This window comes from Podarcis bocagei, assembly GCF_964188305.1.
Source record: "Podarcis bocagei genome assembly, chromosome: 8".
Taxonomy (NCBI): Eukaryota; Metazoa; Chordata; class Lepidosauria; order Squamata; family Lacertidae; genus Podarcis; species Podarcis bocagei.
This window is the reverse complement of record NC_138133.1, coordinates 22279441-22291788: the sequence shown is the minus strand read 5'-3', so window position 1 is coordinate 22291788 and position 12348 is coordinate 22279441. Positions and strand designations below refer to the sequence as shown.

Below are 12348 nucleotides of genomic sequence, written 5' to 3'. Positions count from 1 at the left end.
TAGTAAGCCTGAGGTCACTGTTGTGACAACCTTTTTGAAATCCAAATGACCACAACTTTATTGATTACAGGTGCAAGAAGGTTTTGGCTTAGGCACTAGGTATGTATCCTGGATCAACCAACCCAACTGCTGTCTGATAACTTCATCAGGGTCAATCCTGGGTTAAGGATATGATGCACAGTACTGGCCCCGACTTGGTGCAACGCTCTGTCACAAGAGACTAGGGCCCTGAGGGACATCTTTCCACAGGGCCTGCAAAACAGAACTGTTCCTCCTGGCCTTTGGTTTGGACTCAGTCTGACCCTTATGTTTCCCTCCCCTTACAGTTTTGATCTATGGGCTACTATTAAAATTTTATTTTAACTTGTCTTGTAAATTGGTCCCCCCCATTATGTTTTTATTGTAATTTTACTGGCGCTAGCTACCCTGAGCCTGGCTCTGGCCAGGGAGGGCGGGGTATAAATAAAAAATTATTATTATTATTATCAAATACAAAGGACTCCCTCCAGGCCAACTGGGGCATTCCATGGCTTGTTAGTCTCCGTCCAGGCATACAGACAGAATCCTTCCCCTTGAACCCCTTTACTGGGGTACCTCGATACTTTGATCTGGAAGAGAGTGGGGTATTGCAAATTCCTCTTTGGTGACCAAGACACTCCACCATAAGGTCATCCACATGCACCATCTGCTCAACTTCAGATGGGGCCAAATTTATTCAGGGTGGGATGTCCAATGCTGACTGTGCTGCTGGAAGATGGTGCAACCAGCTTTGATGATTTGGGGAGGGACCCTAGCGGAAACAGGCTTAGCCAGGTCCGTCTCCAAATTCCTGCTTGGCCAATTTAAGTTCAAAAGAGGTAGGGGAGTCCTGTCACTCCCTGCTGCTGGCTGGAGCTTATGATACTAGCCAACTGAGTGGGAGGTTTTTGTGTCCACCCCCCCTCCCCGATTCCCAGCTTACCCACGACTGGACCAGGTTGCAACTGCCGCTGCTGTCAAGAATGGCAAGTGATCCTTAGTGTTATTTTAACTCGTTTGGGTAGTGCACCACATTTTAAAGGCGAGTTATGTTTTATTTGTAGTTTTGTGTCTATGTGTGCATTGAACAGAAAAGCTGCCTAGAACAATTGCAAAAAATAAGTAATAAATCTAAACCTCCACTCTGTCCTCTTGGCAACAGTCACTAGTAACGGTTGCACTTACCCCGATGTAAATATTTAAGTGTTGTCAAGTTGCTGCACTCAATTATAGCCTTGTCAAATTGTATCTGGTTCTGTTGCTTGTGTGACTTGCACAATATAGAAAAGAGCTTCAAGCTATTTGCATATACTGCTGTTTGATGCAGTTCTTTCATCAACCTATTAACCCCATGCTAAAGCATTTCATGAAGCTAAAAGGGAGCATAACTTTTTTTTCCTCCATTGCTTTTTCTCCTGCATCTTTATGTGCGTGTGTTTTCTTCCACCCATTTCTTATTTGAAATTTTTATTTTGACAAACGGGGTGAAAGCAAGCCTTCATTAAATACATAGTACTACAACATTAAATTGAAAGGAAATCCATGGGGAAAATAGCAAGTCCCCAAGCATTCTTTCTATATATTTAGAGGTAGAAACAGTATTGGGAGGGGGGTGGAAAGAAAGAAGTTGAACAGAGGGGTAAAATATCAGTGTCATTCTATTTGGCTTTCTAAAATGTAGGGTGCCTTCGCAAACTGCCCATCTGTTTATAAAAGTTGGGCTCCTAAAAAAATATCTGTATGCTCTAGTGTGGCTGTAAAGATTCCAAGTGGTTGCTCGAGAGCAAGCAGGCAAATACCTGCCTGCTTGGCTGTAAAGCCTTGCTTTAGTTGCAAAAATAAACTTTATCTGTCCAGAGCGCCACTCTCCTGTGGCTGGCTCATTCACTGGCAGAATCCGTGAGTGGGCAGTACTTTCCCCAGCAAAGTAATTTCTTGACGCCCAGTCTGCACCTCCCTTCTCTGCACGGAAGCTTACTGCGCAAGGAGCGCGTGGGTAAACGAGGACCCCTCTCCTCCCCGCTTTGCCCAGGCAAGGTGTCCTGGCACCGCCTCGCTTCCTCCAAGCCCTGCAGCTCCTCTCCACTGGAGGCATGGTTACTCTCCTCCACTGAGAAGGAGCTGCTTCCCACGATCCTTGGAGGCTCTCTGTAATCCATTTGGCTTTTCCTCTCTCCCTCCTGAACCGATGGCAGTTTTCTGACAGTGGCCAAGGAACGATGGGACTATGCAGATCGAGCCATATGTTAAAATGGGTGCATGAACAGATGGGTGCTTTGAAGTCCCAACATTGAGGTTTCAAAGCATGTAGCAGGGGCAAGGTGCCGATGGAAGCAAGCTCCCCCTCCATTTCCTTTCAGATGTTGAAACAGAACACCTGGACCAAGCAGGATTGATGTGCCTTCACATCAGCCAGGGCAAACTGACTTTGAGTAGCACTTTAAAATCTCCCCACAAACAGCTGGTTGTTGGGTGCTTTGTCAAAGCCTACTTGAGCAGCTTCCCACAAATTTTTATTACAGACAAGTAAGTTTACTACTAACTTTGTAGTTATAAAGTGTACAAAAATGAAAGCTTGCATAAAATAAGAGAGAGAAAATTCCCTGTCCAGATTTCAGATCTTATTATTATTATTATTAAGCACAAGTCAGCATCATCTCTCTGTCTACCACACTTTCTCCTTCCACTTCAAAACTGAGCTGGCTTTCACGTAAGTTTCCTGTATGAGCCACAGAGTTATAAAAACAATACCTCCAATTTTTTTGTGAAGGACTTGTGATTAAGCAGCTTTCATCTCCTTCATAGTCTTATTTTCCTTTCTGCTGACAGATGGACAACCCCCCCCCCATGGTAGTCTCCATGACGAAAATTGAAGCAGGGTGATCTTTATTCTGGATTAGTTAATCCAGAACACTTTCGTCTATGGCTCTGCCAATTGCTTTCCTGCAGCCCCTAGCACATTACCCCTGATGGATGGTTGCCCTTGAGAGACAAAAAGATTGTCCACTCTCCATTTTTATTCATGAAGAAGAAGAAGAAGAAGAAGAAGAAGAAGAAGAAGAAGAAGAGGAGTTTGGATTTGATATCCCGCTTTATCACTCCTCAAAGAAGTCTCAAAGTGGCTAACATTCTCCTTTCCCTTCCTCCCCCACAACAAACACTTTGTGAGGTGAGTGAGGCTGAGAGACTTCAGAGAAGTGTGACTGGCCCAAGGTTACCCAGCAGCTGCATGTGGAGGAGCAGGGAATCAAACCCGGTTCACCAGATTACGAGTCCACCGCTCTTAACCACTACACCACAATGACTGAGCTGAGCACTGCTTTTGATGCAGGCATCCTAAACATTCCCAGTATTTGTTTGTTTTAAATGGACTGGGGGGAAAGGACTTTCCATCCAGGCTCCGTTCTGTTTTTGTTAGGTTAAGATATTAAAATAATGTGTCATATTTACAGATCTATCACTCTACCGAGCCTCTTGAAGTCTGCACTGAGTCAAATAGAATTTCCTTGAAGAATTTACCAAATAGGTCCTAGCTTGACTTAACGCATCGTTTTAAATTATGGAGGTTGTCAGATAATGACAGATTAAGGTCTCCTGACCTGACTCAGACTCGACGGAAAAATATGGCTGCCCCTGGAGAATGCTGTAGACAACTCTAGCGCTGTTCCCATACGTAGGGTCGTCGGCATCAGTTGCTGTGACTTGCACGACAAATGTACCTGCAATGATAAAAAAAATAGAAAAATATTTGCTGTTCTGCCAAAGGACATCACTTTAAATTGGCACTTTTGCTTCTATACAGCTTTTGCTTCTGTACCTGCAGATTCCCTCAGAGGTGCCATTTCAGGAGTTTTCTCCAGAGGTGGAAATGGGACTCACGATGGTGGATATGTGGGTGTTTGAGATTCACAGTGAGTTTTGAAGGACTGCTCTTGAATGCAATATCATTTGTTGCGGCTACCTTTTTTGCATACCTTGTACAGTAACCAGAGATACAGGTGTTCTTGAGAGATGTGCTGTTGGATGGCATTGCCCAGCTGGCTTCCCAATGCTGGTTGTCACTGCTGGTTGCCAAGAAGGAGATGGGGAGAGGCAACACAGCTAGGAGCTCATTGTAGTTGTGGCTGCTACTGCCTCCAGCATGGTCCTGATCAAAATGTCCTCCCGTTGCAAATAGCAGGTGAGTGTGTCTGATGTGGTGGGAGGTTCTGCTAGGGATCATGGTGGGGGCAAATACTTGCATCATTTCCTCCCACATCACTGTCCTGGTTTGGCAATGAGTGTTGACAGCGTCTATTTGTAAAGGAATGTTCAATTATGCAAGGACAATATGGGGCAAACAGCTAATTCAATTTGACCCCGGGGCGCCAGCTAGGGAAGGGAGGGACGGTTCTCACATCCATGTTTCAGGCCAGAAGTAAAGGTAAAGGTAAAGGGGTAAAGGGATCCCTGACCATTAGGTCCAGTCGTGACCGACTCTGGGGTTGCGGTGCTCATCTCGCTTTATTGGCCAAGGGAGCCGGTGTACAGCTTCCGGGTCATGTGGCCAGCATGGCTAAGCCGCTTCTGGCGAACCAGAGCAGCGCACGGAAATGCCGTTTACCTTCCCGCCGGAGCGGTACCTATTTATCTACTTGCATTTTGATTTGCTTTCGAACTGCTAGGTTGGCACGGGTGGCTAGGGACACGGGTGCCGCTGTGAGTTAAACCACAGAGCCTAGGACTTGCCGATCAGAAGGTCGGCGGTTCGAATCCCAGCCACGGAGTGAGCTCCCATTGCTCGGTCCCTGCTCCTGCCAACCTAGGCCAGAAGTGTGCATATCTGTAAATGGGGTGAATACTTGGTAGATATTGAACCTGGCAATTTACTGTGGCATGCATGCAAGAGGGGAGGTAGCAATTTGTGATAGACTTCTCATTCCCCAATTGTTTGGATTGCGTATACATCCAGGGAACAATCCTTTTCACTACATATCAGGGATGGCTAACACTGTCACAGTGGATATCTCCAAAGCACAAAAGTGGGCGTGAGGAGAGCTGCCTAGCCAAAGAATAGTCCTCCAGCTGTTCTACAACATTTACCATTCATTATTAAATTTCATTAAAACATTTTTTAAAAGATGATTTTTTTTAGAGGGATCACAAAAACCTTATGCATCACAGCACACTTCCAACAAGAGCAGTCAAATGCTTTTTTTTTAAAGGCAAATTTGGGAAGGAGTCTTGGGGAGCACAAAAAAAAATATTTGGCAAGGCTGCCCATGGGCTATGGATTGGCACCACTTAGGAGAGATATAACAACCAACCAGTTTCTCACATGGTTGCACTAGTTATCACTTGGCAAATTATCACTTGTTTTTACCCGTCATCTCTCCTTTCTCACACTTTCCATACCAGTGATGGCGTAATTCACATGGTCTATCAGGAATATAGAATAAATAGGTGTGTGCCCATTTTGACAAAGGAGGAAGCGGTCATATGGATTGAGCCTAGGTAGGGATGCTTTGGGGTTTGGATTTCTGTGAATGTGATATTAGTTGATCCACACCTCACAGATAAATGTGCTGATTAGAACATAATTGTTTTGGATATCACACACCTCCAAGTTTTGCAATACCGATACCAAAAGGCATTAATAGGCACATTTTAGGATAAAATACACTTAGAAATGTGTACATGGAGATAACATTATAGCAAGATACATATTGAAATGCAGTGCTTTGGTGGATTGAAAATAGAACCCATAGCCTAATGCAGAAATGGACCTCTGAATGAACATATGCTTAACAGGCATGGACTAGAAATAGACTATACCTGACCATACTTTAGTGCAGAATTCACAAGTCTGGATTTGTTCCTTGAGCAGTAGGTGAAAACTGATCTCTGCATTGTTGGGCACAATTCAAAGTGTTGGCTTTATATATACAGTAGACCTTCCGGATATGAACTTAATTCATTCTGGGGGTCTGTATGTACCCCAAAAGGTCAACATGAGACGCCGCTTCTGCACACATGCACAGTGCGATAAAGTGCTTCTGCGCATGTACATGGCGCACAGAGCACTTCTGTTCATGTGGTGAAACCCGGAAGTATGCACTTCCAGGTTTGCCATGTTTGCAACCCGAAAGTTACATTACCTTTGGGTCCACTGTAAAGGCTTACACACCTCAGGAGCCCAGTGCCACATGGAATTATCTCCTCCCTTGTGAGCCTACACAGACCCTGAAGTCATCATTGCAGGTCCTCCTCCAAGTGCTCTGGTGCTGGAAGTCCTGGGGGGGGGGGCACTCAACAAGAGGAAGGATATTTTTAGTGGTTCTCCCTCCCTCCTTTATGCTCAAAAGGAAACAAACAAAAATCCCAGACGAGAACTTTCCTCTTCTCTCAGGCATTTGAGTCTTAATTTTCTCTGGTTACTGTACTTTTGTTGGTTAATGTAACAGTGATCAGGCCAATGTCGTTAGGGTGTAGTGGGGTTTCGAGAAGCGTATATGATTACGTTCTTGCTTGCTGTTTCTTGGTTTTTTAATTGTTTTAACTGTGTGCAATTTCTTTTCCTTTTTCCTATATGCTGCCCTGAGACTTTCCTGGTATAAAAGTGCTGAACAAATGATAATGTTAATACTAATAGCAATAGTTATAATAATAGACTGATATGACACCTACCTACATCAGACATTTCTGGGACGCTGGCATTGTAAGTGTCCTTTGTAAACAGTGGCTCGTTGTCGTTGATGTCATGGATCTTAATGATGAACTCTGACTCTGGCTCCACTGGCTTTCCAGTATTTTTGTTGATAGCTTGAGCACGGAGAATGTAGACAGGCTTCTCTTCCCTGTCCAGTCTCCTTGTGGCCTGTATATCTCCAGTCTTCTCATTGATAATGAAGAGGTCTCCGGCGCCATCTCCTGAAAGGATGTATTTAAGTGTAGAGTCTCCTTTATCCTGGTCAGAATGAAGCTGCAACAGAAATAGAAATTTTAAGCAAAGGGGCAAATAATGGGGAATCCATTTCCGAGGCTGAATCTCTGTCAGCGTGAATCTTTGCTGGCTAGAACATCTCAGTGAGTTTGTTTACTGCATTGTTCTCCTCAATCCTGTCCCATCAAAAGCTATTTCCAGCTAGCCAAATGGCAAGTTGCTGCTGCTGCTGCTTTTAAGGATACTGTTTTAAAAAGAGAATGTAGCACATTGTGATGAAGCTTGACTATATTATTAACCCTGCTTGCTAAGGTCTGGCCGCCTTGTTTTTGCTAGCATCCATTTTAAAAAAGGGCAAACCTCCATTCTGGAAGCAAGCAAACCTAGCCTGTCATTGGGGCAAACCAGATGTGACCTTAAATGTAGCTTTTCATTTGTTGTCTAGGTGACCTGTGCACAGAACCAAGTAAAGGCCAAACTAGATGTGACATAAACGGCAGGATTCATTTAATGAGCCCTGTTGGCAGAAGACCAGTGCAAGGACTTCCACTTGCACAATGGAATCAGGAGTGATGGTCAGGAGAATTCCCAGAACAGCACGAAAGGGGAGGGGAGGAAGATCAAAAGCTGGTAGTTGAATCCTTGCATACAGGCTTTCAAAAATGCAAATAACAGTGAGGGGTGGGTGTCGGTGTCTTTGTGTGAGTGATAACCAGGATCACTGCAGGCATGAAGAAGTAACCCTTTCCTCCCTTGCTGTTGTCCTGAGGAAAAATCCCTCCTCTGAAGCTGATATTTGCAATCAGTGCCAGAGGAAAGATTTCCTCCTAATACAAGCATTAGCTAAAATAAAAAAAGTCTTCTTAGGCCCACAGGAAGGGAAGAAAGGGTTAAATTCCTCCTCCATGCCTATACCAATATAGTTATTTATCAGATCCCCTAGCTTTGCATTTTCAAAAAGCCCAACTTGTGAAATATAAAAAGGCACTTACTTATATTATTAAAATCATTTTCTTTTCTTTTCTGTTAATGGTCTTTTCCCCAAATGCATATGTTTCTCATGGGGGACACTGTACAGAACACAACGTTTGCATCTCTCTTGTGTTTGCATAACACCATTCTGTGCTATATGACACAGTGAATTTCAATAAAAAGTGAGAGTCTCAAAGATCATGCACTGTATTGCTTTTTTGTTTTGTTTTTTGTAATCATGCAAAGCAAGAAGTGTGCTGTATCTGAAAGGACACTTCTCTCCCAAGCCCAACTATCTGCTGAGAGAGTTAATGCAAGTTGAGAGGGTGATCCTAACACTTAGGATATGGAGAAAGGTTGGAAACCCTCATATGGTTGGTGAGCAAGAGAAGCCCCACTCTCACCAAAGGCTGTGGGAGCAATAGGGTCCTTACTGGGATGTGTGTCTGACATACGATCCTAAAGTGATGAATATATATATGGAAATTGTAGTAATTGTCAGGAGCTTGTCCTACACTTGAGTAGGACCCTGGCAGAGACACATGCCCAACTGGCATGTTCTCTCCCTCCTGGTCAATCGTTCGGGAGCTTCAAAAGCTTTCTTCAGCCTGAACATCACAGCGACCGATGACAACAAACACCGGCACACTTAGGGATCCGCATAGTGTTTGCAGTTTGCTTAACAGACCTCAGTAACGCAGCATTTTGGCTAATCTACTTTATTTACACATGGAGCACTGCAACATGGCTCCCTCTCTCTCTAGCATCAGACAGCAAAGAGAAAAAGAACAAAGGACAATAGTCCCACTTCACGGAACACAGTAACACAAACATCCTGTCTCCGTCACTTCCCACTCTGTGGAGTCAAAACATATACAGTCATGTGATAGACAACAATCCCATGACTGCAATCATGGAGCAGGAATTCTAACAGTAATATGTGTGCATGTGGCTATACACAGTTGATTTTCGTATTGTATTTATCTATTTATTTAGATTTATGTACTGTACTGCTGCCCGCTCTTTGACCGTAATAAAGACTGATTAATTGATATACCGTGCTGCCTTTTTGCAGAAGCCACAGGCAGTTTATAGCCAAATCAAACAAGAGAAAAACAGAGCATAAAATCAATAAAATAACACAACTTCTAAATACATAACACAGTAACTAGTGGCAGCAGCAACAAACTAAACAGTGTGTCCAGTTGGGGTTCTCCTCCAAACACCTGCTTAAAAAAGATCTGATTTAACCAATCACCTAAAATTACACAGACGTGAGGCCAGATGTAACTCAGTAGGTGGCGGAAATGACTAGCAGAATCCGAGACCAGGGGAAAGAGACGGCGGAAGAAGATTGGAAGAAATTTAAAATTTATCTTAAGAAATATTGTAAAATTAATGAGTGTTAAAATGTTGTGGTTATAGAAAGTAAGGGATTACAACTGAAAAAGTTTAAGTAAAAGAAAAGAAAAGGAAACAATTAGATGAAATTAAGGGGAAGGATTTGCTGAAACAAATTTGGAAATTGGAATGCAGAAAGGGGAGGTATGGGGAAGTCAGTGAAATAAGTTTTAAGAAAACTGGATATGAAATTATACATGTTTGTTTTTTGTGTTTGTATGTTTGTATTGTGTATTGTTTGTGTTAATATAAACTGTGAAAATTCAATAAAAAATTATAAAAAACAGATGTAACTCAGTAGGGAGGGAGCTCCACATACGAAGAGCCACCACTGAAAAGGCCCTTCTCTAGGCATCCACACTTCATCCTATGTAGGGACCACCAAGCTGGCTTTCATTCACTGATCTTAAGTCACAGGCAGGCCAGTATGGAAGACTGCAGATATTTGAGTCTCAGGCCATTAAGGGCTTTAGATACCAAAGAAAGAAGCTTCAATTAGGCCTGGAGAACAATCAACAACTAGTACAGCTTTTTTAAAAATAGGAGCAATATGTTTGCAGCCTGATGACCCTATTGGCACCCTGACTTCTGCATTTTGCACTAGTTTATATTTACAGTCTCTCTTCAAAAGGGCATTACAGTACTCCACAAAGAGGGCATTACCTTAGTCCAACTTGGAGGAGGAGGAGGAGGAGGAGAAGAAGAGGAGAAGAGGAGGAGGAGGAGGAGGAGGAGGAGGAGGAGGAGGAGGAGGAGAAGAAGAAGAAGAAGAAGAAGAAGAAGAAGAAGAAGAAGAAGAAGAATAGTAGTAGTAGTAGTTTGGATTTGATATCCTGCTTTATCACTACCCGAAGGAGTCTCATTCTCTAACATTCTCTAACATTCGGCTAACATTCTCCTTTCCCTTCCCCCACAACAAACACTCTGAGAAGTGAGTGTGCTTGAGAGACTTCAGAGAAGTGTGACTATCCCAAAGTCACCCAGCAGCTGCATGTGGAGGAGCGGAGACGCGAACCCGGTTCCCCAGATTATGAATCTACCGCTCTTAACCACTACACCACACTGGAGGAGCATGAATAACCATAGCTATTCTAATCCTTTCCCAGAAATGGCTATAGTTGGCATCCCTGACAAAGCCAGGCATAGGTGGTCCTACTCACTGAGGCCACCTGAACCTCGAGTGAGAAAGATGGTTCCAGCAGCACCCCAAAACCACACACCTGCTCCTGGGAGCTCTGTCAAGAATTGGATGTTCTCCCAATTCCAGGACATGGGGATGGCCTGCCCACAACACCTCTGTTTTGACTGGATTTAACTTTAATGTATTGTCCTACATCCAGTCCATTACCACCTCTAGACAGTAGAGACATCTCCAGGCCCTCTTGGTATCAAAGGAACAGAGCTCAGTTCCATCAGGGTGCTAATGACATTTCTCTCCAAATCCCCTGATGGCTGATACCAGAGGCTTCGTGCACGTGACCAATAGCTTGGGCTACCAGATCAAACCCTGTGGGACCGTGTTGGACACCTCCCGCAGGGCTGAGCAGAGGTCACCCAATGCTACTCTCTGGCTCCATCCCTGGAGATAGGAGCAGAACTACCGCAAATCAATGCCTCCAAGTCCTAACTCAGTCAGGAAAATACCATGGTCAGTTAAAACATTCTCCCTGTCCCTCTCCTGACAATGGAGTGGTCATTAGTCAGGACAGCCAATGCTGTTTCTGCTCCCAAAACTGGACGGAAGCTGGATTTAAATGGACATTCATCTGAGCATGCTTGAAGTGGCCCCACAACCACCTTCTTAAGCATCTTGCACTAGTGATTGGACAATAGTATCCAATACAGTGGTACCTCGGGTTAAGTAGTTAATTCGTTCCGGAGGACTGTTCTTAACCTGAAACTGTTCTTAACCTGAAGCACCACTTTAGCTATTGGGGCCTCCTGCTGCTGCTGCACCGCCAGAGCACAATTTCTGTTCTCATCCTGAAGCAAAGTTCTTAACCTGAAGCACTATTTCTGGGTTAGTGGAGTCTGTAACCTGAAGCATATGTAACCTGAAGTGTATGTAACCTGAGGTACCACTGTCATTCTAGTGCTTTTTTTTTAAGGGGGGGGTAAACATGAGGCGACAGTACTTATATCTCAATAAAAGTGTTGTGGGTGCCAACACATAATGGCTGCCGTGGGCCGTACCATGACAAGAACAACGTTTTTTTCAGGCCCAGGGAAGTCATCTTAAGAAGAGAACGCACCACCTCCTCTTTCAAGGACAGCTGAAGCACTTTCTCCTAAAGTGAGGCATCAACTAATCTCTGGATCCACTTGGCCATTCCCTCCAAATTGAGGGTCAAGGGTCAAGAAGGCGTGTGGTAGGACGCAGCTTCTCCTCACCCTCAAGTTGAAGTAATTAAAAATGATTCAGGTATCTATGTGAACGGCAACTTTGCACACAAAAGGGTGGTTCTTCTGTTATAAATCTCTTTTCCCCCTTAACACATTCCATTTTAAGCATCAAGTCAGTAATTTAGAGTAAACCCCCAGAAGGATTAAAAACAAAAATAATATGTATGCCTCTTGTCAAGGATGTTTGCAACTTTAGGTTGTGGGGGTCACCAAAAGGATTTATTTCTCTGCTTGCATTTGTCCTTGAATCTGTGCTGTATTGTTGCTGCTTCTGCTGTTGTTCAAACAAAGACTATTTTAACCCCCCTCCCTTTTCATTCCAGTACAGGATGCACCTTGACCTATTTGACGTGTTAACATAATAGCATAAAAGAACTTCTGAAACAAAAGATGAAAAGATTGAGGAGGAAAACATGCTCAGTTGTCATTTGAACACTCATTCGGTCTTCTTCAATTCGTTCTGTTCCATTAAAACCAGCAAGAGATGGAGTGGGGGGTGGGGTGGGGGTGGGGGTCAGGGAAGGACCTCAACAGCCACAATGTTCAATTTTAACCCTTTAAGGGAGGCTTAGAATTTAATTAAAATAAATCCACAGCTAACTCAAAGCAACAGTGCTACACTCCATCGGCAT

At 43.8% G+C, this 12348-nt stretch overlaps 1 protein-coding gene across 1 annotated transcript in view; it reads right to left on the bottom strand.

Moving 5' to 3' along the window:
* The window catches only part of CDH6 (cadherin 6), a 181687-nt gene that overhangs the window by 43498 nt on the left and 125841 nt on the right, over positions 1-12348 (bottom strand). The window contains exons 3-4 of the mRNA XM_081206328.1: positions 6685-6979; positions 3618-3737 (exon numbers count right to left, since the gene is read on the bottom strand). Of these exons, the coding sequence (XP_081062454.1) occupies positions 3618-3737; positions 6685-6979 (415 nt within the window). The remainder of the gene's footprint in view (positions 1-3617; positions 3738-6684; positions 6980-12348) is intronic.